This window comes from Lepidochelys olivacea, assembly GCF_965140295.1.
Source record: "Lepidochelys olivacea isolate rLepOli2 genome assembly, chromosome: 4".
Taxonomy (NCBI): Eukaryota; Metazoa; Chordata; order Testudines; family Cheloniidae; genus Lepidochelys; species Lepidochelys olivacea.
The window spans coordinates 113,604,688-113,629,467 of NC_140414.1; the positions used below are offsets into that span (position 1 = coordinate 113,604,688).

At 41.4% G+C, this 24,780-nt stretch overlaps 2 protein-coding genes across 3 annotated transcripts in view; both read left to right on the forward strand.

The window, feature by feature from the left end:
- Positions 1–12,332, forward strand: part of SEPSECS (Sep (O-phosphoserine) tRNA:Sec (selenocysteine) tRNA synthase) — a 48,220-nt gene extending 35,888 nt beyond the window's left edge. Inside the window, exons 9-12 of one of the 2 annotated variants that reach the window (XM_084625972.1) lie at positions 1,458–1,551; positions 2,221–2,311; positions 3,727–4,016; positions 12,260–12,332. In XM_084625972.1, coding sequence (XP_084482098.1) covers positions 1,458–1,551; positions 2,221–2,311; positions 3,727–3,982 — 441 coding nt within the window. In that variant the 3' untranslated portion in view covers positions 3,983–4,016; positions 12,260–12,332. Of the gene's footprint in view, positions 1–1,457; positions 1,552–2,220; positions 2,312–3,726; positions 4,351–12,259 lie in introns of those variants that run through there. The other variant, XM_084625971.1, reaches the window with a different exon arrangement.
- A 1,020-nt stretch (positions 12,333–13,352) lies between these two features.
- LGI2 (leucine rich repeat LGI family member 2) overlaps positions 13,353–24,780 on the forward strand; it is a 70,113-nt gene continuing 58,685 nt past the window's right edge. Inside the window, exons 1-2 of the mRNA XM_084626440.1 lie at positions 13,353–13,439; positions 14,891–15,015. The gene's annotated coding sequence lies outside the window, so the exon portion shown is untranslated. The remainder of the gene's footprint in view (positions 13,440–14,890; positions 15,016–24,780) is intronic.

The following is a 24,780-nucleotide window of genomic DNA, read 5'->3' on the forward strand; positions in this document are numbered from 1 at the left end:
CAGGCAAAAACCTGCAGCTCCACTGCTCCGGAGCTGCTCCACGCTCCAGCTCCAGGCTCTGTTCCAAAGCCCTGCTTTAAATTAATCAAAAAGCAAAAAAATTGATCTGATTGGTTAACAGTTAATATTTAACCATCATTTGTATCCAGATCTGTTGATGCTAAACAGTAGAAATATTCTGATTCATCACAGAACTGTTTCAGCTGGTAAAAAACAAGAATATTTTCTTCTCAGATATTGATGTGATGGAACAAAATGTGCTTTTTTAGTGTTGTACTGGGAAGTTAAAAAAGATGGATGAAAGGAATGCTAATTCCTGTTTTCTTTGGCATCATGCAGGGTTAATTTTTTTTTTTGAAGCGGCTATTTATTGATAGAATTTGTGCTCAAAGATATCATCATGTTTCACCAAAGGTTCAGCTTCTTATGTCATGAGTGTCACAGCTATAGTCCTATCTGCTGTACTTGGATATGAAAGATGCCGTGGGACTTTTGTAAGAGTAGAGGTTTGTCCTGGTGTAGTGGGGCAAAATTTCCCTCTAGTCTCCTCAACATGTCTTGTTGACGTTCAGAGTTATGCACCAGTTGGTTGCCATACTCAACTCCAGTGGTGTGATATGTTATACACATTTGAAGTGTTTTGGGCTCCTTCAGGATGAAGGACACTAAATATATGTAAAATATAGTATTCACCAAGAAATATAAAATATGCTCCAAAGAATGATATCTCAACTTTTTCACTGAACCAGTGTGTCCCCTGTCCTGATAAATACTATAGACAAGGGCTTTGTGTGTGACTATTTCTGCAAAGATTTCCTTGTGGCGATTCCCCCACAGTGTCTTGTTGGGAGGGCAGGGTTTGTTGAGCTATGGTAAAGCTCTTGCCCGAAAGCACAGCAGACTGGCTGCAACCCTGCACCAGCTTTGGCCTTGTCAGCTCTTCTCTAACTCCCTGGTTCCCTGGCAGTGGCTGCCCTGTTGTGGTGAACAATTTAGATCAGAGATGATGTGGGAGTACAGGTGGTCTGCTATGTTTGCAGATGCAGCCTCTATCACAGCAAGGCCACCCTGCTCCTTCCTAGGATGGATGGATGGATTACCTTTTCTATATAAATTCTGCGGAGCCAAAGAGGGATTGATAGGAATCGTAAGCACAGGTGCTGGCCCACATGGAGCTGCTTCATCTGGTCAGGTGGCGAAGACAATGGTATGGAGGCAACTGAGCACCCCCTCTCTGTATGGAGGGATATCTACAAAAGAAGAGGCTTCCATGTGCAGCTCAAGGGCACTGTCTGACCTATTGACTCAAATAAATGGCTGATGCTTAATACATATGAAATGGGGACCACTTAGGTACTTTGATATATTCTGGAGGCTGACAACTTTCCAAAATTGATATTAACTATTCAACAGAGAAAGAGAGAGAAAGAAAATTGAAAATTGTTGCTTTTTTCCAGGAAATGTTTTCCTACCTTTCAAGTCAGCTGAGGAAGCTAGCAGAAGTCTACAATGAGAGGCTGTTGAACACACTACACAATCCTATTTCCTTAGGTAATTTCCGTTCAGGTTTGAACTAAGCCAGCACTTCTGAAATCTTCTGTATTTTTAATACGCTTGCATACACAAGATGAGCTTGCATATGGTTCACCCTTCCATTCCATTAATCTTATGCCAATACGAGCCCATGGAAATCAATGGAATTACATCAGCCTAAAAGTGGAGTAGTGTAGTTAGTGACTCAGGCCCTGTATTTATATACCTAACTGCTTGTGATCAAAATATGCTTAGTTTGATCATGAGAGTAAAAAGACTGACATGTTAGCATTTAGTACTACAATTTATTTATTTCTATACTGTTTAATAGTTATTTCAACCACAACTGCTTGGCGCCGAATTTCAGTAAAACAGACTACTAGTGAGTCCCTTTATTTACTTGGGATTTTCATTGTAAGCAATAACTCTGTTGAACCTGGAAAACTGGAATGTCTCTCTCCACACAGTATCTCAACTGTATAAACAGTCTAATAAGATAATGAAAGGATATATTTAGTGGAAAACTGAAAAGACTTAAAAATAATAGTAAGAATGTTCATCTTAGTTATATTCTAAGCCAAATACTTAACCAGGTTACCATTGTTAGATAAAACTTATCAATGGTTCTTTTCTGATGAAAGAGGAGCTTTATTACACTTATTATAACACAGCTATTTATGTCTTCAGCTATGTCACTAGAGAACCTAGATAAACACAGTGACATGGCTGTCACTCAGCTTGGATCTATGCTTTTCACAAGACAAGTTTCAGGAGCAAGGTGAGCATCTGAGATATTTTAAACATTTTTCATATTCAGTGAAGTTTGCTGTGCTGTGATGGTTCTTAGGACTTTACAAACTAACTGAGGTATAATGTGTACACATGTATCTCTCGCACAAATTTGAAGCTGGTTGTAAAGAGTCAGAGTGATGCATTCTTCATTCTGCTGCTGTCGCCCTTCACTGTCTGTTACTTAAGCTTTCCCCAAAGTGTCCTCATGCTTCCTCCCATGCTGCTCCATATGTACACAAGGAGCTTCCTGTAAAAATATGCTAAACCACTAACTACATAATGTCTGGCAAACCTCTCCTTAACTTGCCACTGTCAGGATGCCTGCGAAACACTGAATGCTGGTTAGACAATTGGTGTGCTACGATACGACCACTGATTACCATGTTACATTGTACTATCCCTGTCTGTTTGCTTTAGCACCTGGTGCCACTAATCTTAAGATTGTCCTTGTCCCAAATTATTCATAGTCTTTTTGTTATGTGTGGCAGTAGTGCCTAGCACAATGTAGTCCTGATCCCTAATTGGGGCCTTCTAGGTGTGATACCACAATACAAATTGGTGATAATGCATCTTTCACTAGTGGTGGAAGCTGTTACTGTACTTGACAAAAAACTGAGGGTTGTAATTTTAGAGGAATATTTAACTTGGCTTCAGCTGTATTTTAAAAAATCATCTTTGTGCCGAAGACCTGGGAAACACATTGCTAATCTCTGTTGTTAGTTGCTTTTTGGAGTGTGAAAGAAAATCCTACTTTCCAGAATTAACTTCAGCCACTGTAGGTGGAAAAATTTTACTGCTAGACAGTACATGGCAAGGGAAATGCAGACCAAATAATTTTTAATGATTTCAATTTAAACCTTTTAGAAGAAGAGGATGATCTAAAACTTGTTTTGGCAGAATTCTTTAATCTGAATATTGCTGCTGTCAACCAGCTGCTGCTACATAGTTAATGTCACTTTCTCTGGCAGAGCTGAGTATTTTCACATCAGAAGACATGCTTCATTAGCTTGGATTATTCCACTTCTTACACAGATGAACTACAGTAAATCTGTATGTACTGCAGTAAGATGGGTGGGGGGTTTTTTGGTTTGCTTGATGATAACTGTTACTTGTCCTGCTATTATAGTCCTCTTTGTGTAGATTGGTCGCAACTTCGAAAAGTTCAGGGTTTCATCAAGTTCAAAATTTCCAGTCCTATTTGTACCTACGCTGTTTTTTTTTCATAATTCTTGATTTTAATGTTCTTTAATAATTGGTTCACTTCAGGTACTTTTATACAAACTTGTTTATAATTTACGCGTGTTGTTATGCATAGAAATGCTTGTAAATGATTTCAGAATACTGTGCTTCCTGTAAACAGCCCTGAGCATTTTTAATTGAATTGTGATTGTTTTTTTTCAGGGTGGTTCCCCTTGGGTCTTTGCAAACAGTGAATAACTACACTTTCAAAGGCTTTATGTCACATGCAGATAACTATCCCTGTGCTTACCTCAATGCTGCTTCAGCAATTGGAATGAAAAAGCAAGATGTAGACCTATTCCTAAAAAGACTGGATAAGTGTATGAAGACTTTTAGAAAAGAAAAGAGCAGTGGAAAAGATGTGCCTGAAATGGATAACTGTACCAAACATACAAGTGCGGGAGAGACTGAAGACTAGAACAAGATGTGAATTTTGGAACACACAAAGTTTGGTGTGATGATTTTTTTTTTTTTTGATTCTGGGAAGTTTGTATCCTATTTACATTGTGGAATATGCAATACAGGGAATGGGAATTTAAATTTTAAAAAAACTTGGGTGAAATTCAGATTTTAAAAATTATTGGGTAATATTCCCCGCTGTGCAGACAGCAAACCATGAGGCTTTTGCACCTCTGAAAGCCCACTTAAGTACTCAAATAGGGCTTAAATGGTATGAAGGCTCTAAGATGGGTCTTTGTCTAGAGATGAATGTGCCCCATTATGGTTGGAACTGGACAAATATCTAAAGAAAATTTCAGTGAATATTGATTAATATTTTAAAGTGAATTTGCTTCAGCAGTGTTTTGTATCCCTTCTGATTTTGCTATTGGTGTTCATTTAGCAAACAGTCCTTTTTTCCTCACAAAAATGTCTGTGGAATGAGTGTTCGTACTTGTGAGTATTTGCTCATGAGTGCTTTCACAGCCATCTCCTGCTACATCTCTTTATGGGCATGAGAGGGGAGATAGATATTATTAAATGAAATTTTAAAATAATCTGAGGATGAGATACAATGGGGAGAGATGGTTTTTCCAAGTCCCTTTCCTGATAGTAGTTTGAACAGCTGCAAACAGGAGCCACATGTTTGAAGCCTGGACATGTTCTTAGGTGGGGAACACCATGAAAAGGCACAAACTCCCTGTGGCAAAGGGAAATCTACAACACTTCATACCCAGCCAGTCCTCAGCCCCTGGAAAGTTTTGCAGGATTGAACAGTCCCACAGGAAGCATATGGGGGTAAACAGCAAGGAAAGAAGAGGGCTGCAGTAGGAAAGCAGTGAAATGGGAAGATCTCCCCTACCTCTTGCATTTGATTTGTGCCTTAATAATTGCTCTCCTGAATGGGAGCAATCAGCAGACCTGCAGTAATGGGAGATTGGTTCTCCTATGGGCCCTGAAGAGGGACAGCAGATATTCATGGGGACTCCCAGGAGGTTAGATTTACTCCAGCACTTCGATAATTTTTGAGACCATGCCTCCTAATTGTGAACCATCTCCTGCGGGTGGTGCTGCTGCTACACCAGCTATATTCAGTGGCTGAGTGAACTGGTTAGCCTAGCTAAGGACCCATATCACTGAATTTGCTTTTGTTGGCTTAGGCTTGTAAAGTTTTTCATTTTAAAAAAGAAATTAAAATGGATTCATGCTGTATATGCAGAGTGGCAATTTGGTTAAATTGAAGATATTCCAAATCATTTATTGGCCGAGTGGAGCAAGATCTAACGCTCAACTCAGTGGCATTTCTCTGTGTTTGTCCATAATGTGATATCTTTGGCACGCCACATCAGATCAATTTTAAAAATAATGGAATGTTCTAGGCATCCGTGGGCCCACTTCTATTAGTTCTGGTGGAAATCAGAACACCAGAAGAGCCCAATTCAGAGGAAAAACAGGGCCCCAGACTGTTTGTTGCCACATGCAGAGGAATCTCTGCTGCCCCCTGTACATAACAGAGGCAGCAGCTTAACTTATTGAGTGGGGAGACTGTAGCCTGGACTCTAACAGAAATGAGAGCTTTCCAAGGATTGTATATAGGGAGGGAAGTGGGGCAGGGGGCGGGGGGGAGAGTTGGGACCCAGAGAGGGAGGGGGCCAGGGTGAGGGGATGCAGCAGGGACCAGAGGGATGGGGTAGTCATGATGGGTGAAGCAGGGACCCAGAAGCGGGGGAAAGGGAGATGGAGGGGGAAGGATGCAGGAACCCAAAGAGGACTAGGGGTCAATGGTGCTGTGGGAGAAGCAGGATCTGCAAGAGAATGTAAGGGATGGGGAGTGGTGGTGGTGAGGGAAGCAGGGGCCCAGAGTGGAGATGGGGGGAGGAGAAAGTAGGGGTGGGGAGTCAGGAGGGGCAAACCATAAATACTTGGGGGTGAGGAACAAGGACCTGGAGAGTGGGGAATGGTGATGGGGAGTATAACAGGGCATAGCAAGGCCCCCCGTGGTCCTGCCTCTGCACCACTCCAAAAACCACTCCAAGACCTTCTGGCTCAGCAGTCACCAGTGCAGTTTATTTGCATAGTGCCACCCCATCACCTTCTCACCAGGTACAGCTTGGGGGCTCTAGCCTTGAGGACTCCTTAGTCTCTGGACCCAGAAGGGCAGAGCTACCACACTCCTTCCCTGGCTCACACTTCTCTCACTCTCTCTCCCCTTTCCCCCCGCTGTCTGCCTCTGGGCCTGTATATAGACCCAGGCTAATCAGGCAGCTGTTTCTCCTTTGCCAATTGGCCACTGGTTTTCCCCAGCCAACCCCAATTTACCTCCTTTAATTGGAGTTGGAGTGGCAGAGGGCTGGCTCAGCCATTTCTGCTGAGTACCCTGTCACAGGGAGGGAGATATGCAGGGGAGACACACAGACTGGAGCAATGGGGGCACACACTGAGCCCCTAGTATGAGGAAGGGGGTGGAAGAGTTGTAGGGAGACCCTGAAATAGAAGAGGATGCAGTATGACACACAACGAATTTACTGCGGGGAATGAAATGGAGGAATGCAAGTAGCCCCTAGGGGCACATTGTGCTTCGCCTGCTGAAGCTATGAAGAGTGTGACACCCCCATCCCCAGTTTTACACACACACACATTTTGTTTTGTGGTACCATTGTCTTGGCATATTTTTACTTTAACGTAATATCACTGTTTAAATGCTGCATTAATTCTATCAAGTTAGATTTTATTAAACTTACTTGTTCATAAGCATGGTTTGTATGAGCCACTGTAAAATACTTTTATACAAACTAAGGCCCATAAATTGTAGAATTCTGCCAGCCGGAACAGAACTGCCAGACCTCCTATTCTGCCAGTGCCCCAAGCCTTTGTGCCCCATTTGTCCACTTCTTTCATGGGCATCGTCAGGGCTTCTTTCCCCAACACTAATCTCTATGCCTGGAATGCCCTGCAAGGGCCACTATTCTCTCTGCAATCAAATCCATTCTTCTGGCTCACATCGAAGACTCCGCAAATGCCCTCATGAAGCGAGTCAATTTAATATTTTTTAAAAAAACCTTGTACCATCATGATATGCATGTGCCTTAAACTAAATACCTCTGTGATGTTATTGCTGCTACTCTTGTTTCTCCTCACCCCGTTGTTTGTCACTCTCACTTGCTGTGTCGCTGTCATTTGTTATGTCATGTCACATCTTAATTTAGACAGTAAGTTCTGAAGGCCATATGCTGTGGGTAATTTAATAACTTGAAATGAAATTTGATTTAAATAATCCAAAGTCAAATGGAAAAGAATTACCAAACCTTTGTGTTGGTCTCTTACAATGCAGAGCTAGTTCTGTACAAAAGATCTGAGCCAAATTATTACACAGGATGCTTTTAAAGGAAGATTATAACGTCATTGACCACTATCCGCCAGTATGTATGATAAAGTAAGTAATGTACATTCAAGTGATGCTTCAGTTACTGACTTAATCTTTCCATATGTCACTTATAATAACCAATTATGGACAAGGTCCCCTCAAGACGATGGGAAATACTACCCCTTGGAAGTGGGCAGAGTTTCACAGCACTGCTGCTAGAAGGTGGTGATAGAATGGAGGCAGCATTGTTTGGAGGTAGGGCGAGAGGGAAAAGCTGACAATGGCTGCCTTCCATGAAAATTTTGCAGTGAGATTTTATGGCGAAGGGGAAGAACTCAAGAACTTTTGCCGCACTGCACCCAGCCACAAAGTTCACAGGAGGGCATGAGTGAACTGACATTTGACCTGATGATCATGTGGAGATTTTGAGCAACTGCACTTTCAACATAAGTAAGGCCACGGGACCTCCCACAACTCCTCAAAGAAAACCAAATTAACTGGTTGAGAGGGGGTGGCTTTGTGTGTAGGAGGGGGCCAGTGCTGTTTCTTCTCAGGGTGTGCGAGATGCAATGCTTTAGTTCCATTTTACCATGTAATAACTTGTGCTAATTAGATGTTCCTGAATGTTTGACATGTCTGATTAATTGTGTATTAAGATCTCCTATAATATCTTACTTTAAATGATCAGGGGCAAAAATACATAATAAATGTTTTAATATATTTGTCTTTGCAGCCTTGAATATTTTTGCCTAGCTTTTATGTAAATCTCATTTCAGAGGATCAAGCAAATTCTTCAAGTATTTACCACATATATTGCACTGTTGGTGTGCATCATGTCTGTCGGGGGCCAACTCTACACCCTGAGTTTACTCATGCCTCCAACTGAGTGTTTAAAGGATGGAGGTAGCCCCAACCACCCACTTCCTTCTTACCACCTGTGGAATTTTCAGTGTCTCAGCTTGCTCACTGTGTGATCTATCAGACCTGATTGAGGGAAAGGGGGATAATTATTAGATCAGCCTGAGAGAGAGAAAGGGCAGGCCAGCAGGGCCAGGGTAAAGGAAGATCACTGCATGGAGTGTCTCTGGCAAAAATGATGCTTATTGTATGACACAGTGAATAAACTGCTATGTGGGATTCTAAGAGGGTGGTGATTGATACAACACAAATAAAGTACACAGTAGTGGTTACAAATTGGAGGTGTCAGAGCGATTTGTTCAGGGAGACCGGAGCAGAGGGCAGCTCCCTGTCACAGGACACCATCTCCAAATTTGCTGACAGGATTCCTCAAGATGGCAGAGAGGCGTTTAAATCCTTTAGCTTGAAGGGGCAACTTGCATGTACATCCCTTCAGTTAGACCATGCAGACACAGGAAGTGCCAGAAATTTCAGAGGAGGAAACCATCCATCTTCACCACCATGTCTTCTCACCAGCCCTCATCATCATAAGACAAGAGATTTGACTCCTTAGCTGGGAATGGTGTACAACCTGTGTTGGATCTCCCTCTTACATCCTCTCTATTTAAGTGCCATTTATTTTATTTTCATGGGGTGTGGATTTCTACAAATCATTGGGTCCTAGAAATCATAGAGGTGTGTTACTCAATACAATTCTAGTCCCTCCCCAACCATCTTCCCAGACCCTACTAAGGGCCTGCTCTCATGAGAACATGTTAATCAAATATGCCTTATTGTAAGACGAAAGGAGCTCTCTTTACTTAGCTTAACAAAGTGAAGGTTAATTATTGACTTGATCACAGTCTATAAGTACTTATATTGATAACAGAAATTTGATAATAGAACTCTCTCCAATCTAGCAGACAAAGGTATAACAAGATCCCGTGGTTGGAAGTCGAAGCTAAACAAATTCAGACTGGCTGTAAATTTTTAATAGGGAGGGTAATTTACCAAAGGTCATGGTGAATTCTCTATCACTGGCTATTTTTGAATCAATATTGAATGGGGTTTTTTAAAAAAAAGATATGTTCTAGTTCAAACAGGGGTTACTTTGGAGAAGTTCTATGGGCTCTGTTATACAGGAGATCAAACTAGATGATCACAATGTTCCCTTTTGCTCTTGGAATGTAACATTCTATGAATCAAGAGGTGCAGTCACTTCTAAATCTTGGAGCACTGGAAGAAGTGCCTCAAGAACATAGTACAAGGGCAGGACTGGGGCCATATGGTGGACCTGAGACAACTGAATGCTTTCATTTGCAAGCTCAAGTTCAGGGTGGTGACTCTGGCCTCGATAATTCCAATCTTTGGTCCACTGGACTGGTAAGCAGCTATCTACCTCCAGGATGCTTATTTTTGTACAGCAATTCATCTGGCTCATTGAAAATATCTAATATCCATGTGGGCAATTACCCCTACCAATAGACTGTCCTGCCAATTCATCTATGAAAAGCATTAAGGGTATTCACAAAATGCCTAGCAGTAGTGGCAGCTTACCTGATGAAGAATAAAGATTTACCCATACTTGGATGATTGGCTCATTTGTGGAAAGTTCCTAGAATAGAATCTGCCACTTTTCACCTTCCTAGGATTAAAAGAAAACAGATAAATCAGTGTTAGTGCCTACTCAAAGGATAGCATTTTTAGAGGCAGTTCTGCACTCCCATCATATCAATTGTCTATCTGCCCCCAAAAAGATTATATTAGTTCTGGTCAACCACCTGCAAAGTCATACTCCGACATCTGTGAGAATTTGTCTGAGACTTCTAGAGCACATGGCCTCCTATACATAAATAATTCAGTATGTCAGGTTTCACCTTCAGTGAACATAAGGATGGTTAAAGTCTGTATATTAGCCCAAACATCACCTGGATATGCAGGTGCCCCCAGAACTCTTGTCATCATTAAATTGGTGGAAGGCCCCTCTAAAAGTTTGCAAGAGAATACCTGTCTCTCCACTATTTCCATCAAAGACTCTGGTGACAGATGCCTCCATCCTGAAGAAGCCCCTGGACAATCTTCAAACACATGATCTATGGAGTTTTCAAGAAACCTGGGTTCACATACATGTCTTGGAGCTAAGGCGTATTCATCAACTGGGCACAGTTTTCCTTTCAGTTCTGAAAAGCCTGGTAAGTCAGATCATAATGGACATCACTACAGCCTTGTTTTATATAAATAAACAAGTGGGAGCAAGAACCACCCTTCTGTGTCAAGAGATGTGCATCTGTGGAACTACTGTATCAGTCACAAAATTACTTCAATAGCTCTACTACTGCCAGTCCTGCAAAATGTGCTGGTGGATCACCTCAGCAAACAGTTTGCGAACAACCATGAGTGGTCAGTAAAGGATACCTTTATTTGTTCAAGATGTACTCTTCAGATCGGGTCATCCAGCCATAGACATCTTTGGCACCAAAGAGAACAAGAAGTTCCATAAGTTCTGCTCTCGAGGAGGGCAGAATCAGGGATTACTGTCCTGACACATTCCTTATCCGCCGTTCCCCAGGTCTAACATATGCTTACCCTTCGATTCCATTGATCCCAAGTTTCTCAAGAAACTCAGGATTCTGCCAGGATGATCATGGTAGCTTCAGCCTAACCCAGGCAGTTTTGGTTCTTGGATCTGATGAATCTCTCCAACCAAACACCAATACAATTGCCTCTTTAGCCAGATATGATATCTCAAAGAGATGGACAGATCCTCCATTAAGATTCACTTTCCCTGCATCTACTAGCATGGATGCTAGCTGGTTAACATCAGTAGAGGGGATCTGTTCTGATGAAGTATAGAACATTGAGCATTCTCAGTCTACAAGGCTTTCTTACTCTGCCAAGTAGAAGAGTTTCACTATCTGGGCAGAATACCACCAGTTGTCTTTGTTTGAAACTTAGATACCAGGTATAGTGGATTACCTTCTATCCTTAGAACTCTGGACTACCTAATGAACTCCCTGAAGGTCCACCTAGCAGCCATCTCTGCTTTCAACCCTCCCATTCAGGAATATTCTACTCTTTCCATGCTGTGCAGTAGCTAGGTTCCTGAAAGGCCTTGTGCAGGTATATCCCACAGTTAGAGAGCCTCCCCCTCCTTGGAATCTCAATATTGTATTGATGGGTTTAATAGGTTCATCTTTTGAGCCACCAGCTGGGTATTCCTTCATTCAACTATCCATCAAAATATCCTTTATAATAGCAATAACACCTTCCAGAAAGGAAGGGGCAATATAAACTTGCATGGCGTGATCTGTGTACATGGTTTTTCATAAAGATAGAGTAGTCTTGAGACCTCACAGAAAGTTCCTGCCTAAAATAGTCTGATTTTGAACATGTAACACTTCTCCCTGTTTTCTTTCCAAAGCCACATTCCAGCAAAGGAGGTGGGGCTAAAATTACACCCCAGAGATTCTTAGTGCATTTTCTTTCTACCTGAATAAGACTAAGCCATTTAGGGCATTCCCAGATTATTTGTAGTTGATGGGGACAGGATGAAAGGTCATATCAACATGGAGACATTCTAACTGGATTTCTGCAGGCTTTAGGTTGTGCTATGAAATTGCCCGCTTAAGACCCAGTGGTGAGAGTGATGGCCCACTCCACAAGACCTTGAGTAGCTTCTGCATCTTCTTTGAGAAATGGTCCGTATTAGAGATATGTGGGCAGCTTTCTGGGGTTTTGTGCTTATGTTTTTGCAGCATTATTTCATAGTATAAGCATCAAGATCTGATTCCCCTTTTTGGCAGAGCTGTCTTACAATCATTGTTCAATATTTCCCACCTCCTGTTATTTAGTCACTACTTGTGTGTCACCAACCATGGAATATAAATAGCCAAGCACTCAAAGAAGCAACAACAGTTACTTACTTTACTAACTGTGGTTCTAAAAGATGTATTGTCCTTATATATTCCATGACCTATCCTCCTTTTTTGCTACCAGGAGTCTGACAACACCTGTATTCTGTACTGGCGAAGGAACAAAGGAGCAGTTGGGTTAGCCCCAGCTTTTATGCCCTCAGTCAAAGGCATGAGAACACCAAGTGCAGGCATGGCCACCTACCCCAACAAACACAGCTGGCAAAAAAAATCCGAACTCAAGTGCATAGGGGACATGTGGACCAACAATGGAATATATATATGGACAACACATATCAAAGAACCAGTGTTACTGTAAGGTAAGTAACTGTTTCTTATTATCTGTGAGATAAACAAAATTGGGAACCATTTGTGCAGTAATCTTATTATCTGTTCATGCTTTGCAATGACTGTATAGGAAACAGAGCAAATAAAGCCTACCAGATGCAGCAAACTCTCTTGAGCCTAAGAAAGCAAAAATGTAATGTTGCAAATGTAAATGCTGGCATTGCAGCTTAATATACATATAAGCCAAGTAATCTATATTGTGTGATCATCATTTTTTTAAGAAAGGCTGGAGCCCAGAGACTAATAAATGTCCTCATCTGCAGTGTATCAGCAGTTCTCAGTCCTGCGCTGATGTACAGATAATAAATCTAACTGAAGAAATATTACATGAATCCACATGTGGATTATAGATGGGTTACAGCCTTTTGCTCATGAAGCTTTAAAGACTCAGTTGCCGTTTTCATTTTTTTGTTTTGGGGGTGTCCAAAATACCTCTTATTTTTAATTCAACATTTTAATAACACTGGCTTGAGGGGTTTTGAAATCCCAAGTAAGACAATTTAAGAAGCTGACAATCATTTTTTTTAAATCCTGTCCATTGCAAACTTGAACTGGTTACAAAGTGACCCTCTTCTGGTATTAAACAGAGGACCTATGGTGAGAAACCAATATTTGAATAATTGTGCTGTGTGTATTCAGAAACTGTTGCTTTTCATTTATTTATAAAACTACCTTTGTAAATAATGTGAGCATACTAGAGTGCATTGTAATCATTCTATTTAAAAATATTGGTTGAAAAAACACTATCTCTAGCCATCTGTCACAGAGTGTCTCTGTCACTGCCCAGTGAATTACAGCTGGACTCCCATACCTACTCCAAAAGGCATGACAACAACAGGAGCCTTTGCCTTGGGAGAATCCAGTTGGAAAAGACCCTGACTGTTCAAGGGCCCAGATCCCAAAGTCTCTGAACTAAGGTAAAAGCCCTGAAGCCCTTGCAGGCACTGAAAGGCTTCTCTGTGATCAGACTTTCTTTTCTTATACTCAAAAGGGGTGGACTGGGAGGTGTAACCTGGGTGGTGGGGGCTGAGCCACAAAAGAAGAGACAGGCCCCCCATAAGACTGAACTATAACTAAAAAGGGGGGATGTCAGGGTGGGAGACAACCTGCTGCACCCCTGCCTGACCCCTAGTGGCACTGGTGGTGAGCATTCCCCTTTACAAGGCCTAGTGATGAGACATAATATTTGACTTAGATTTTGGATTCAAATCCCACCCGTGTCAGTAGTGGAAAAATTATAATCTGGCTATTTTTTGGCCTTCTATGTGTGAAGCGAATATAGTGGCTCTCAGTGGACAGATGTGTGCACCACAGTTGACACTGATGGGAAAGCAAAGGAGCCAAGAGCCAAAACACTTACTCACCCTCCCACACTTAATGGTGGTTTGAATAAGTCAAATTGTTGGAGCACTGTCGGGAAAGTTTGCTCTCTTGCTGCTGACTTTGTTCTCCAAGTACTGTCCCTCAGTTTTTGTGAATTAAAGGATTGTGAAAAAAAATGTTTTAGCAGAAATATGAGAATAAAGGCATGGTACCTCCTAGCAGTAGATTTAGGAAGGTCTCCTGATAGGTTATGAGGTGATGGCTAGTTTAGTGTGAAAAATCTTCCACTGTAGTTACCCGATTGTACCCAATCTGTGGCTAAAAAGCAAATGGCACCTTCCATTGCTGTCAGCTGTTTAAATGTAGACTGTACCCTTTTTTTCAGTCCACTCTTCTACAAGTTGACCTGTGAAGTTGTTCTTGCTATGTATAAACTGTCAAAAATGCTTAGGGTCTCATTTTCTGCCCATACTGCTGTAAATCAGAATAACTGGACTGAAGTCACATGCGTTACATCACTATAACACCCCAAGTTGAATTTGTCACTTCAGAACTGCTGGCTTCCATTTGATGCAGGGGAAAAGTCGTCTGACAGCAGAGTGAGAGAGCTCAGTATCTGAGCATTTTGGTTTGATAATGGGCTAACAAACAAATGATGATGTTTAGTACTAGATTGTGAATACTTGGTGAGAGTTACTCTGGGGGCACAATGGGACCTCAGTCGTTGTTGGCTTTTAGGTACTACCATAATAAACACTACCAACAATAAACACAATTATTGTTAATAATAGTCCCATGAGTAAGCCTTCTGGAGTCAATGGAACCACTAGTGGGAGTAAGAGGGCTCACCAGTGTGAGCAAAGGGCTCTCAGGTTGGCCCTTGATATGCTCAAAAAGAGGAATGTAGATAGACAAGAAAGGATTTCCCATCCTATCAGATTTAAATAGAAGTATTTTTATAAGCTTTCTTACAATATAGTGTAATAACCCTTGTTTAAATACAAAACTCTCCAACAATCTCTCACAGTCCATCTCCCTCTTCTAGATGCTCCAGCAGTGACGTTACAATGCTTTATCTAGTTTATGGTTTTGCATCGCACTCGTCATTGCAATTTTAGAAAGTACCAGAGAAATGGACTAGTGAGCAACAGACAAGCAAGATGATAAAAGGTATGTTTTTATATGTATATATCTAGAGAGAGAGAGAGAGAGAGAGTGTATGTTTATAAAATATAAATTGCACTGGAATTGACATGCTTCTTGTGGCATTGTAGAAGCAGAGAATCTTCTGGCAGGATTTGAATAAATAGCTATAATAACACCATACCACATCATGATAAATATTTATCTTTTTTAGAGCCAGTAAATACTGCCTAATACATATTTGTTTATTTTACCAGAATGAGTGTCCACCTGTCAATTTTAGGAAATGCTACAACTTTATTTCCAATAATGTTGTATTTTTCTTTGACTTTTTTTTATTGTTCTTTGTGTTTTTTTGAGCCAACTTTGCAGTGCTACGGTACAGGAAAAAAAAAATGCTTACCAGTATATTACCATCCCCATGGATGCAGAACTTAATAGGCATGAAATTGACTGATGCACTTAAAGGGAGCAGGTCCATGTGCATATGGTGCCAGCAGTTTTTAGGGTTTATAATCAGTAAATGGATTTTAATACAGAAATGGTTTTTAATAATGATATAATTGATACTATTATAACTCCAGCTTGTATTCTACACAGTGAAAACTGCAATATTCACTTTTTTTGTTTTATTTTAGAAAAATTCATCTGAATGTCAAATCTATGAGCTATATCAATGCAGCACCTTATTTTTCAGGAAAAGACAGCACCAGTCTACAATGTTAATTTTTTATACCTTGATTACCACCACCAATGCCTCTCATCTCTGAGACAGTGGCTTGGGATTCTGAGCCTATTATGTTGCTTGGAATCTTAGGTCTGATTCTAGTCCTCCTGAAGTCAATGTGAGTCTTTCCACTTACTTCAGCTGGACTCGGATAAAGCTGTCTGTGATTTTCATCCATTCCTTAAGGTGAAGATCTACTCTGAAAACCATGAGCTGTCATGATGACTGTAGGTCAGTGACTTCTAGGTCAGACCTTATTTAAGTTTACAAGCAAAGAATTGTTGTTTTCCGTCAACAGGACAAACTGTTCTTTATTGCTCAAGCTTCATCATCAGTAATAAAGATTTAGGAAGCAAAAGTTCCGACCTGTTTGACATTAATGCTTTCAGTAGAATTATACAGGTGTAACTGAGGGCAGAATTGGGCAGTTGGAACTTAGTTTACATTCTGTTGATGTGTGAGCCAGAAAAGAGTTCAGCTCTTTCCTGTAGATGTGATCGTTCTGCAGTGCTACCAGGAATAAAAGATAATTAAAATGTATTTTTCTCATGGAAGCAAGTAGATGTGACTCAGAATGCACTCAGGGAACAGTTCTGCTGAGTTAAAAGATGCCATTTTTATTTGGTCACCATAACTGCACTGTTATGCAAGAACAAAGTGGCATAGACTTAACCCTGCACTCATTAGGCCTGATTCATATCTGCCCTGCAGCTTGTATAGTCATTTACACCATTGCAATAGTCAACTGTTCTGATCTGATACCATTTAATATATATGCTGCACTGACTCTGCACAACGGGCAAAGGAGTGGGGAATTAGACCCACTGTTTACATTTTAGTCCAAAGGACATAGAAGTCAAACATCCTTCTCCCCGTCCACCATGCTCTGCCATTAACATCAGTTAGTTTTTGTAAAACACATTGCATTCCTTTCCCCAGGAAGCTGAGCACATTATCTGTACAACACTCCAATATATTGCTAGAAACATTCCACTGTTAAGTTTTTAGAGAGTTCTTTTCATAGCTAGCAACCTTGATGTGACCACAGCACCTGTTTTTACCTGATAAGATCATTAATTTTTTTCCTCTCCAGCATTTGTGTTGAGCATAAGCAACTCTTTGTTTATACGTGACAATTATTGCCCGGATATCAGCTTGCTGGAACGCTGACCCATATTTCCTGATTTAATAAAAACAAACAAACAAACCATTAAATGACCAATTAGAAGAGAGCACTTCAACAAAAGTGGAATGAACTGTATTATTATGAGAGCGCAGGTTTCTCATTAGCTGAAATAGAGCTAAGACCACTCCTGGAATCAGTCATCATGCAGCTTTTCAGCCGTCACTCTGCTGCAGCAGCGGCCGTCTCTTAGTCAAAATGACAGCATAGCACTGATCTATATAGTTCTCTCAGCAAGAGCGAGAACAGTTGCATATTCACAATAAATGTGTTTCTGGAATAAACACATTGGGAAGTACAGCTTATTTTTTTAAGAGAAATTTTCTTATCCTCCCTCTCTCCTTTTTTTTAAATTTAGTAGGTTGCTGTCATGTACAACATTTTAGTTTTGTAACTATTCTAGGCAGAGCTTTATAACTGTAGTCTATGGAACTTATGATTTTGTTTTTCTGCATACTGCAGCTTTACATTTCTAAAAGTCTGCTGGTGGCAGCTGTCATTTTGTGTTCAGTTCAGATGTGGACTAACAGAAGAGAGACGTGCTCTGCTCTCTCATGAGCCAGCTGCACCAGTGTTTAGCAATCCTGGGAGCCCTAAGATAGCAAGGCTCCTAAGACGGCAGCTTTTATCAGCGCTGTGTTGAATAGACTTGCTCTGGGTGGGTTTCAGTGACACATTGCTGCAAATGGCATGGAGTGGGAGAGCCATTATACAAGGGCTCCCAGAATCGATACCACTGATTCAGTTATCAAGAGTGGAATTTTCTGTCAAAAACCCTAGTGTAGACAACATTCTGGAGTCTTTACGTTTGCTTTTTCTGGTTTTGCCTTCATCTATATGAAGAGTGGTTTGGACTTAAAGTACGTAGTTGTGTATCAGATTCTTTAGTGTCAAGGGCCCAGATCCACAAAGGACTTAGGTTCCTAACTTCTGTTGATTTGTCTGGATCAACGGCCATATACGTACTGTGACAGGGTCGGGCCAGATGGCTACAGGAGAGTGCTAGAAAGCAGATATATTAGCCCCAGGTTAAGTAGGTCCCTTTTCCCTGGGTAGGGTAACAGGGAAGGTTCCAGAACAATCAGGAACTTTCTGGAAACAATTAAGGCAGACAGTCTGATTAGAACACCTGCAGCCAATCAAGAAGCTACCAGAATCAGTTAAGACAGGCAGGCTAATCAGGGCACCTGGGTTTAAAAAGTGATCATGAGCTAATTCAGTTCAAACTGAATGGAAGGATTAACAAAAATAAATCTGCAACTAGGGTTTTTGATTTCAAAAGGGCTGACTTTCAAAAATTAAGGAAATTAGTTAGGGAAGTGGATTGGACTGAAGAATTTATGGGTTTAAAGGTAGAGGAGGCCTGGGATTATTTTAAATTAAAGCTGCAGAAGCTATCGGAAGCCTGCATCCCAAGAAAGGGGAAAAAATTCATAGGCAGGAGTTGTAGACCAAGCTGGATGAGCAAGCATCTTAGAGAGGTAATTAAGAAAAAGCAGAAAGCATATAGGGAGTGGAAGAAGGGAGGGATCAGTAAGGAAAGCTACCTTATTGAGGTCAGAATATGTAGGGATAAAGTGAGACAGGCTAAAAGTCAAGTAGAGTTGGACCTTGCAAAGGGAATTAAAACCAATAGTAAAAGGTTCTATAGTCATATAAATAGGAAGAAAACAAAGAAAGAAGAAGTGGGACCGCTAAAAACTGAGGATGGAGTGGAGGTCAAGGATAATCTAGGCATGGCCCAATATCTAAACAAATACTTTGCCTCAGTCTTTAATAAGACTAAAGAGGATCTTAGGGATAATGGTAGCATGATAAATGGGAATGAGGATATGGAGGTAGACATCACCATATCTGAGGTAGAAGCGAAACTCAAACAGCTTAATGGGACTAAATCGGGGGGCCCAGATAATCTTCATCCAAGAATATTAAAAGAATTGGCACAAGAAATTGCAAGCCCATTAGCAAGAATTTTTAATGAATCTGTAAACTCAGGGGTTGTACCGTATGATTGGAGAATTGCTAACATAGTTCCTATTTTTAAGAAAGGGAAAAAAAGTGATCCAAGTAATTATAGGCCTGTTAGTTTGACATCTGTAGTATGCAAGGTCTTGGAAAAAATTTTGAAGGAGAAGGTAGTTAAGGACATTGAAGTCAATGGTAAATGGGACAAAATACAACATGATTTTACAAAAGGTAGATCGTGCCAAACCAACCTGATCTCCTTCTTTGAGAGAAGTAACAGATTTTTTAGATAAAGGAAACGCAGTGGATCTAATTTACTTAGATTTTAGTAAGGCGTTTGATACTGTGCCACATGGGGAATTATTAGTTAAATTGGATAAGATGGGCATCAATAGGAAAATTGAAAGGTGGATAGGGAATTGGTTAAAGGGGAGACTACAACGGGTCCTACTGAAAGGTGAACTGTCAAGTTGGAGGGAGGTTACCAGTGGAGTTCCTCAAGGATCAGTTTTGGGACCAATCTTATTTAATCTTTTTATTCCTGGGCACAAAAAGTGGGAGTGTGCTAATAAAGTTTGCAGATGATACAAAGCTGGGAGGTATTGCTAATTTAGAGAAGGACAGGGATACCCTACAGGAGGATCTGGATGACCTTGTAAACTGGAGTAATAGGAATAGGATGAAATTTAATAGTGAGAAGTGTAAGGTCATGCATTTAGGGATTAATAACAAGAATTTTAGTTATAAGCTAGGGACGCATCAACTAGAAGTAACGGAGGAGGAAAAGGACCTTGGAGTATTGGTTGATCATAGGATGACTATGAGCTGCCAATGTGATATGGCTGTGAAAAAAGCTAATGTCGTCTTGGGATGCATCAGGAGAGGTATTTCCAGTAGGGATAAGGAGGTTTTAGTACCGTTATATAAGGCACTGGTGAGACCTCACCTGGAATACTGTGTGCAGTTCTGGTCTCCCATGTTTAAGAAGGATGAATTTAAACTGGAACAGGTACAGAGAAGGGCTACTAGGATGATCCGAGGAGTGGAAAACTTGTCTTATGAAAGGAGACTCGGGGAGCTTGGCTTGTTTAGCCTAACTAAAAGAAGGTTGAGGGGAGATATGATTGCTCTCTATAAATATATCAGAGGGATAAATACCAGAGAGGGAGAGGAATTATTTAAACTCAGTACCAATGTGGACACAAGAACAAATGGATATAAACTGGCCACTAGGAAATTTAGATTAGAAATTAGACGAAGGTTTCTAACCATCAGAGGAGTGAAGTTTTGGAATAGCCTTCCAAAGGAAGCAGTGGGGGCAAAAGATCTATCTTGCTTTAAGATTAAACTCGATAAGTTTATGGAGGAGATGGTATGATGGGATAACATGGTTTTGGTAATTAAATATTCATGGTAAATAGGCCCAATGGCCTGTGATGGGTTTTTAGATGGGGTAAGATCCAAGTTACCCGGGAAAGAATTTTCTGTAGTATCTGGCTGATGAATCTTGCCCATATGCTCAGGGTTTAGCTGATCGCCATATTTGGGGTCGGGAAGGAATTTTCCTCCAGGACAGATTGGAAGGCCCTGGAGGTTTTTCACCTTCCTCTGTAGCATGGGGCACGGGTCACTTGCTGGAGGATTCTCTGCTCCTTGAGGTCTTCAAACTACAATTTGAGGACTTCAATAGCACAGATATAGGTGTGAGGTCTTTTTTAGGAGTGGTGGGTGAAATTCTGTGGCCTGCATTGTGCAGGAGGTCAGACTAGATGATCATAATGGTCCCTTCTGGCCTAAATATCTATGAATCTAAAAAGGAGCTCACTTCAGTTTGTGGTGTGCGTGCAAGGAGCTGGGAGCAAGAGGCGCAAGAAGCTGAGAATGAGAAGGCATACTACTGGAAGACTGAGAAGTACAAGCATTATCAGACATCAGGAGGAAGGTCCTGTGGTGAGAATACAGAAGGTGTTGGGAGGAGACCATGGGGAAGTAGCCCAGGGAGTTGTAGCTGTCACACAGCTGTTACAGGAGCCACTGTAGACAGTTGCAATTGACAGGGACATGGGCTGGAACTCGGCGTAGAGGGCAGGCCCGGGTTCCCCCCATCCCTCCATCCCCCACAACACCCTACTTGATACTGGAGGAGTTGACCTGGACTGTGGGTTCCACCAGAGGGGAAGGTCTCTGGCCTTTTTCCCGATCCACTAGGTGGATCAGCAGAGACTGCGGGGATTGTTCTTCTTCCTTTTCCCCATGCTGGCCAGTGATGAGGCTAACTGAGTGAACGGCAGATTTGAGTCACGAAAGTGGCCAAACTGAGGGCTGCCATGAACCTCTGAGGCGAGCAAATCTGCCAATAAGCGCAGGACCCACCAAGGCAGAGGAGGAACTTTGTCACAGTACCTAGATCAACAGATTGATTATACCATTATATTTTCTGTTTGGTGCAGGTGTGAAGAAACTCAGTATCTCAGGGTGACCGTCAGGCCACTGGTTCAAATTCAGATAAGTTGCTAGTATCAATGAGTGTCTTATTTAGTTTGGCCTTTCAGAAAGGCCTCTGAACTCCCAGTGTTTGATATCAGAAATGGGCAAAACAGACCCCCAAAATGGTTTTCAAAAAAATGCCTGAAACATTCTGCCATTTCATTTCATGTGATCTTGAAGCCCCATAAGTATTTGGTTTTACAAGATTTCAGGAAAATGGACATTTTTTGTGTTGAAGTATGCAAAAAACAGAGAAGCAATTTTTTTTCTTGAAAATGTGCACTTGTAAACATCTAACCTTAGGTGGAAGGAGTCTGTGTCCATTTGTATGGGGAGTGTGTCCCCTCCTGGACAAGCTGCATGTTTGTCTAGTGCAACACAGGCCTCAAACTGTGGTCAGTGGGTCACTGTTAGCCCATGGAACGCTTGCTGGTGGACTGCAGTGAACTGGTTTGGGAACATTATTCCCCTTAGCACTTCTGTGTAGTGCTAAGGATATATTATGACAGGAAACTGAGCCACAAAGGACAAGATCCTCAGCTGGTGTAAACTGGCATCACTCCATTGAAGTCAATTTACACCAGCTGAGATTCTGGCTTAGAAAGTGTGTGATGAGCCTGAGGGAACACTGTGGTCTAGTAGGTTAGGCATGAGTCCGGGCATCAGGACACTCGCATGCTATACTGGTGCTGGTATTTACTTGCTGGATGACCTCAGGCAAATGATTTAACTTCTCAGTTTTCCAGTTTCTGCATTTCTAAAATTAGGGTAATTATATTTATCTACTTCATAGAGTGATGTGAGGCAGAACTAAATAAGGTTTGCAATAGGATTATAAGTACAAAGCCAAAGGCAGGGTGTAGCAGAGATGGGAGTAAAATACAGGAGTGTTTGACTCCCAATCTCATGCTTTACACTATAACTAGTCCCTTTGGCTATGTCAGTGTAGGCCCAGGACAAAATGGACAATGGAAAATGCATAACCTTGTGAATTCCCTCTGGCTCAGGATGATCAACGTGGGTAATACGACACTGCCATTAACCCTACAGCTACCTGTTCTCTGGATATGCACAAACAGAATATGTCTGCTTCCACTGCTGCCATTAGGCCCTTTTCATGAGAACCTAAAGAATGCCTGCAATATTATTTGAATGACCCCTTGTCCGTTATGCAGTTTAACTCTTTGGTCTCAGCAATGCTCATACAGCTCCTGTAAAGTTAGCCAAACAACTCATCTGTGAGGAATAGAGGTATTGTTAGATCATATAAGTTCTTCAGAGGAATCGTTCCTTTCTCAAGATGTAACCAATTGGAAATAACATTTTGACAGTGAACATTTCCAATACTACCATTTCATCAGAACCCAACTCATTCATTTTCTATCCGGCTGAAGCTCATAGTAGATCTTCCTCTTCCAAGTTTGACAGGTTAGGGAGTCCAGAACAACATACATATATATTCTTCGTTGGAGAGTAATCTGTTTTCTAGTGCACTGGTGTTGATTTCCCTTTAAATATAGAGCTGCATGGAGCTCCACTTTCAATTTCACTGCAAAGGTTTAAGCATGGGCCGCGGGTGAGCCCTATGCTTGGGTAGCTAACCCCTGGCCCAGCCCGCCCCTTTAGCCTGAGGCCCCTTCCCTCCCATCGAAGCCCAGAGGCCCCCCACGTGGCTGCCAGCCCCTCCCCCCCAGGCCGTCCTGCCCCCCACCCCCCCGTGCGCCAGGCAGACGGCGTGACCCCTCTCCCCCAGCCCCGGAGCGCAGGCTGGCCCCTATTAGCCCCAGCCTGAGCCTGGGACCTGGCCATGGGGGGAAGAATCCCCCACAGCACGGTGCTGGGAAGCAGGAAGGGGTCTGGGGGTGGAGCCTTTCCCTGCCTTCGGTACCTGCCGCTCATGGGTTTAAGCCACAGAAGACATACAACTTGCATGAGCACACAAGAGAGGACATTCCCTAAGAAATGCTTCTGGGGAAATAAAATAGGCAGCTACTAACAATTTATGCTCAGTTCGAACAGTTTTCTTAGAAAATCTAATGCCACAAAATCAGAGCATTTAAATGATTCTGGTTCCAACCACACCCAAAGATTTTCTCTGAGATTTCACTTTTGAAACAAATAGCTGTAACAGAGAAGAACCTTTAAAATATCACCATGTAGCCCTGACATTTTCTAAGGCATATGAAAATAACAAAAAATAACATTCAAAAGACATCAAACATGAAGAAACCTCCAAAGGCCAATCTTTCTTCCAAGCCTTGTAAACAATATACATGCATACTGTAGAGAGACACATAAAATGTGCGCTCTGCATTTCAGGTAAAGTTGTGATCATAAATGGAGTGTAACATAAGTAGAATATTGATTACTTCCACTGGCAGACCATGAACAAACAAGTCCCAACAGAATTGTTCACTGTTGCTTGTGCCCTTTATTTAGCTGGGTTTTAGATGAAAGAAAGCTAACAAAGGTATGAGATAAAGGACTGGCAGTTGTGAGCTCCTTCAAACAATCCAATTGCGCACTAATAAAGTCTGTGGAAATAGGGCCTGACCCTAAGAAGTGCACCCCCCAAAGTATCTTCTGCTAAAGCCAATGGGAGCTGCAGGTGCTCAGCACTATGTTGCTTGAGGACTGTGGTTTCTAACAGACATTAATTAAAGCCTCTTCACAGAGGCTTCTTACACTAAAATTAACACTTGTTTGAACTGCAAATCAGTCGGAGCATTCCGAATGCAATTTGTCAAGCAAAGAGGAATCAATCCAAGTGAAGCAAAGATGGAACACTTTAACTGTAGGCCTTAATACAACCCTAACAATATTTCCCAACAATCCTCTCACATTCTTGCTGGGTTTCCATAAGTAGGATTCTCTAGCAGGAATTTCATTTTCCTCTAACTTCTTACAAAAAATAACAAGGTAACATACAGTCAAATGAACAAGTACGATATTTATCGGTAAGCACTTCAGGGCAGGAGCCATCTATTACTCTGTGCTTGTACGGTGACTACCACAACGATGCCTTGTTCTTGGTTGGTCTGTAGGCGCTGCTGTAATAAAAGTTTATTATTATTAATGATACTAAGTAAGCACATTGAGCTTTAAATACAAAGAAACTGAAGCTATGTCTAAATGACCCTCAGGAGCATTATATCATTTATCATCTATCATTTATAAAACCTTAATCTAAAAATCTCTCAGGAGTCCTAGACATCTGTATTCCTAGGCTTTTCCTGAAGAGATGGATTGATACATGTAGGACAGTCTCATTGGTTAAATGATTACCTATGGTGGGCAAATACCAAATGCGATTTATATTTTGACCAACTGAGTCAGCTTTGGGAAGGAAGCATAAGTCTTTGTATTATAGATATTTATTTTTGTTTTCTACATTGTAATGTTTAAGCAAGTAAGTCCTTTGCAAACACAT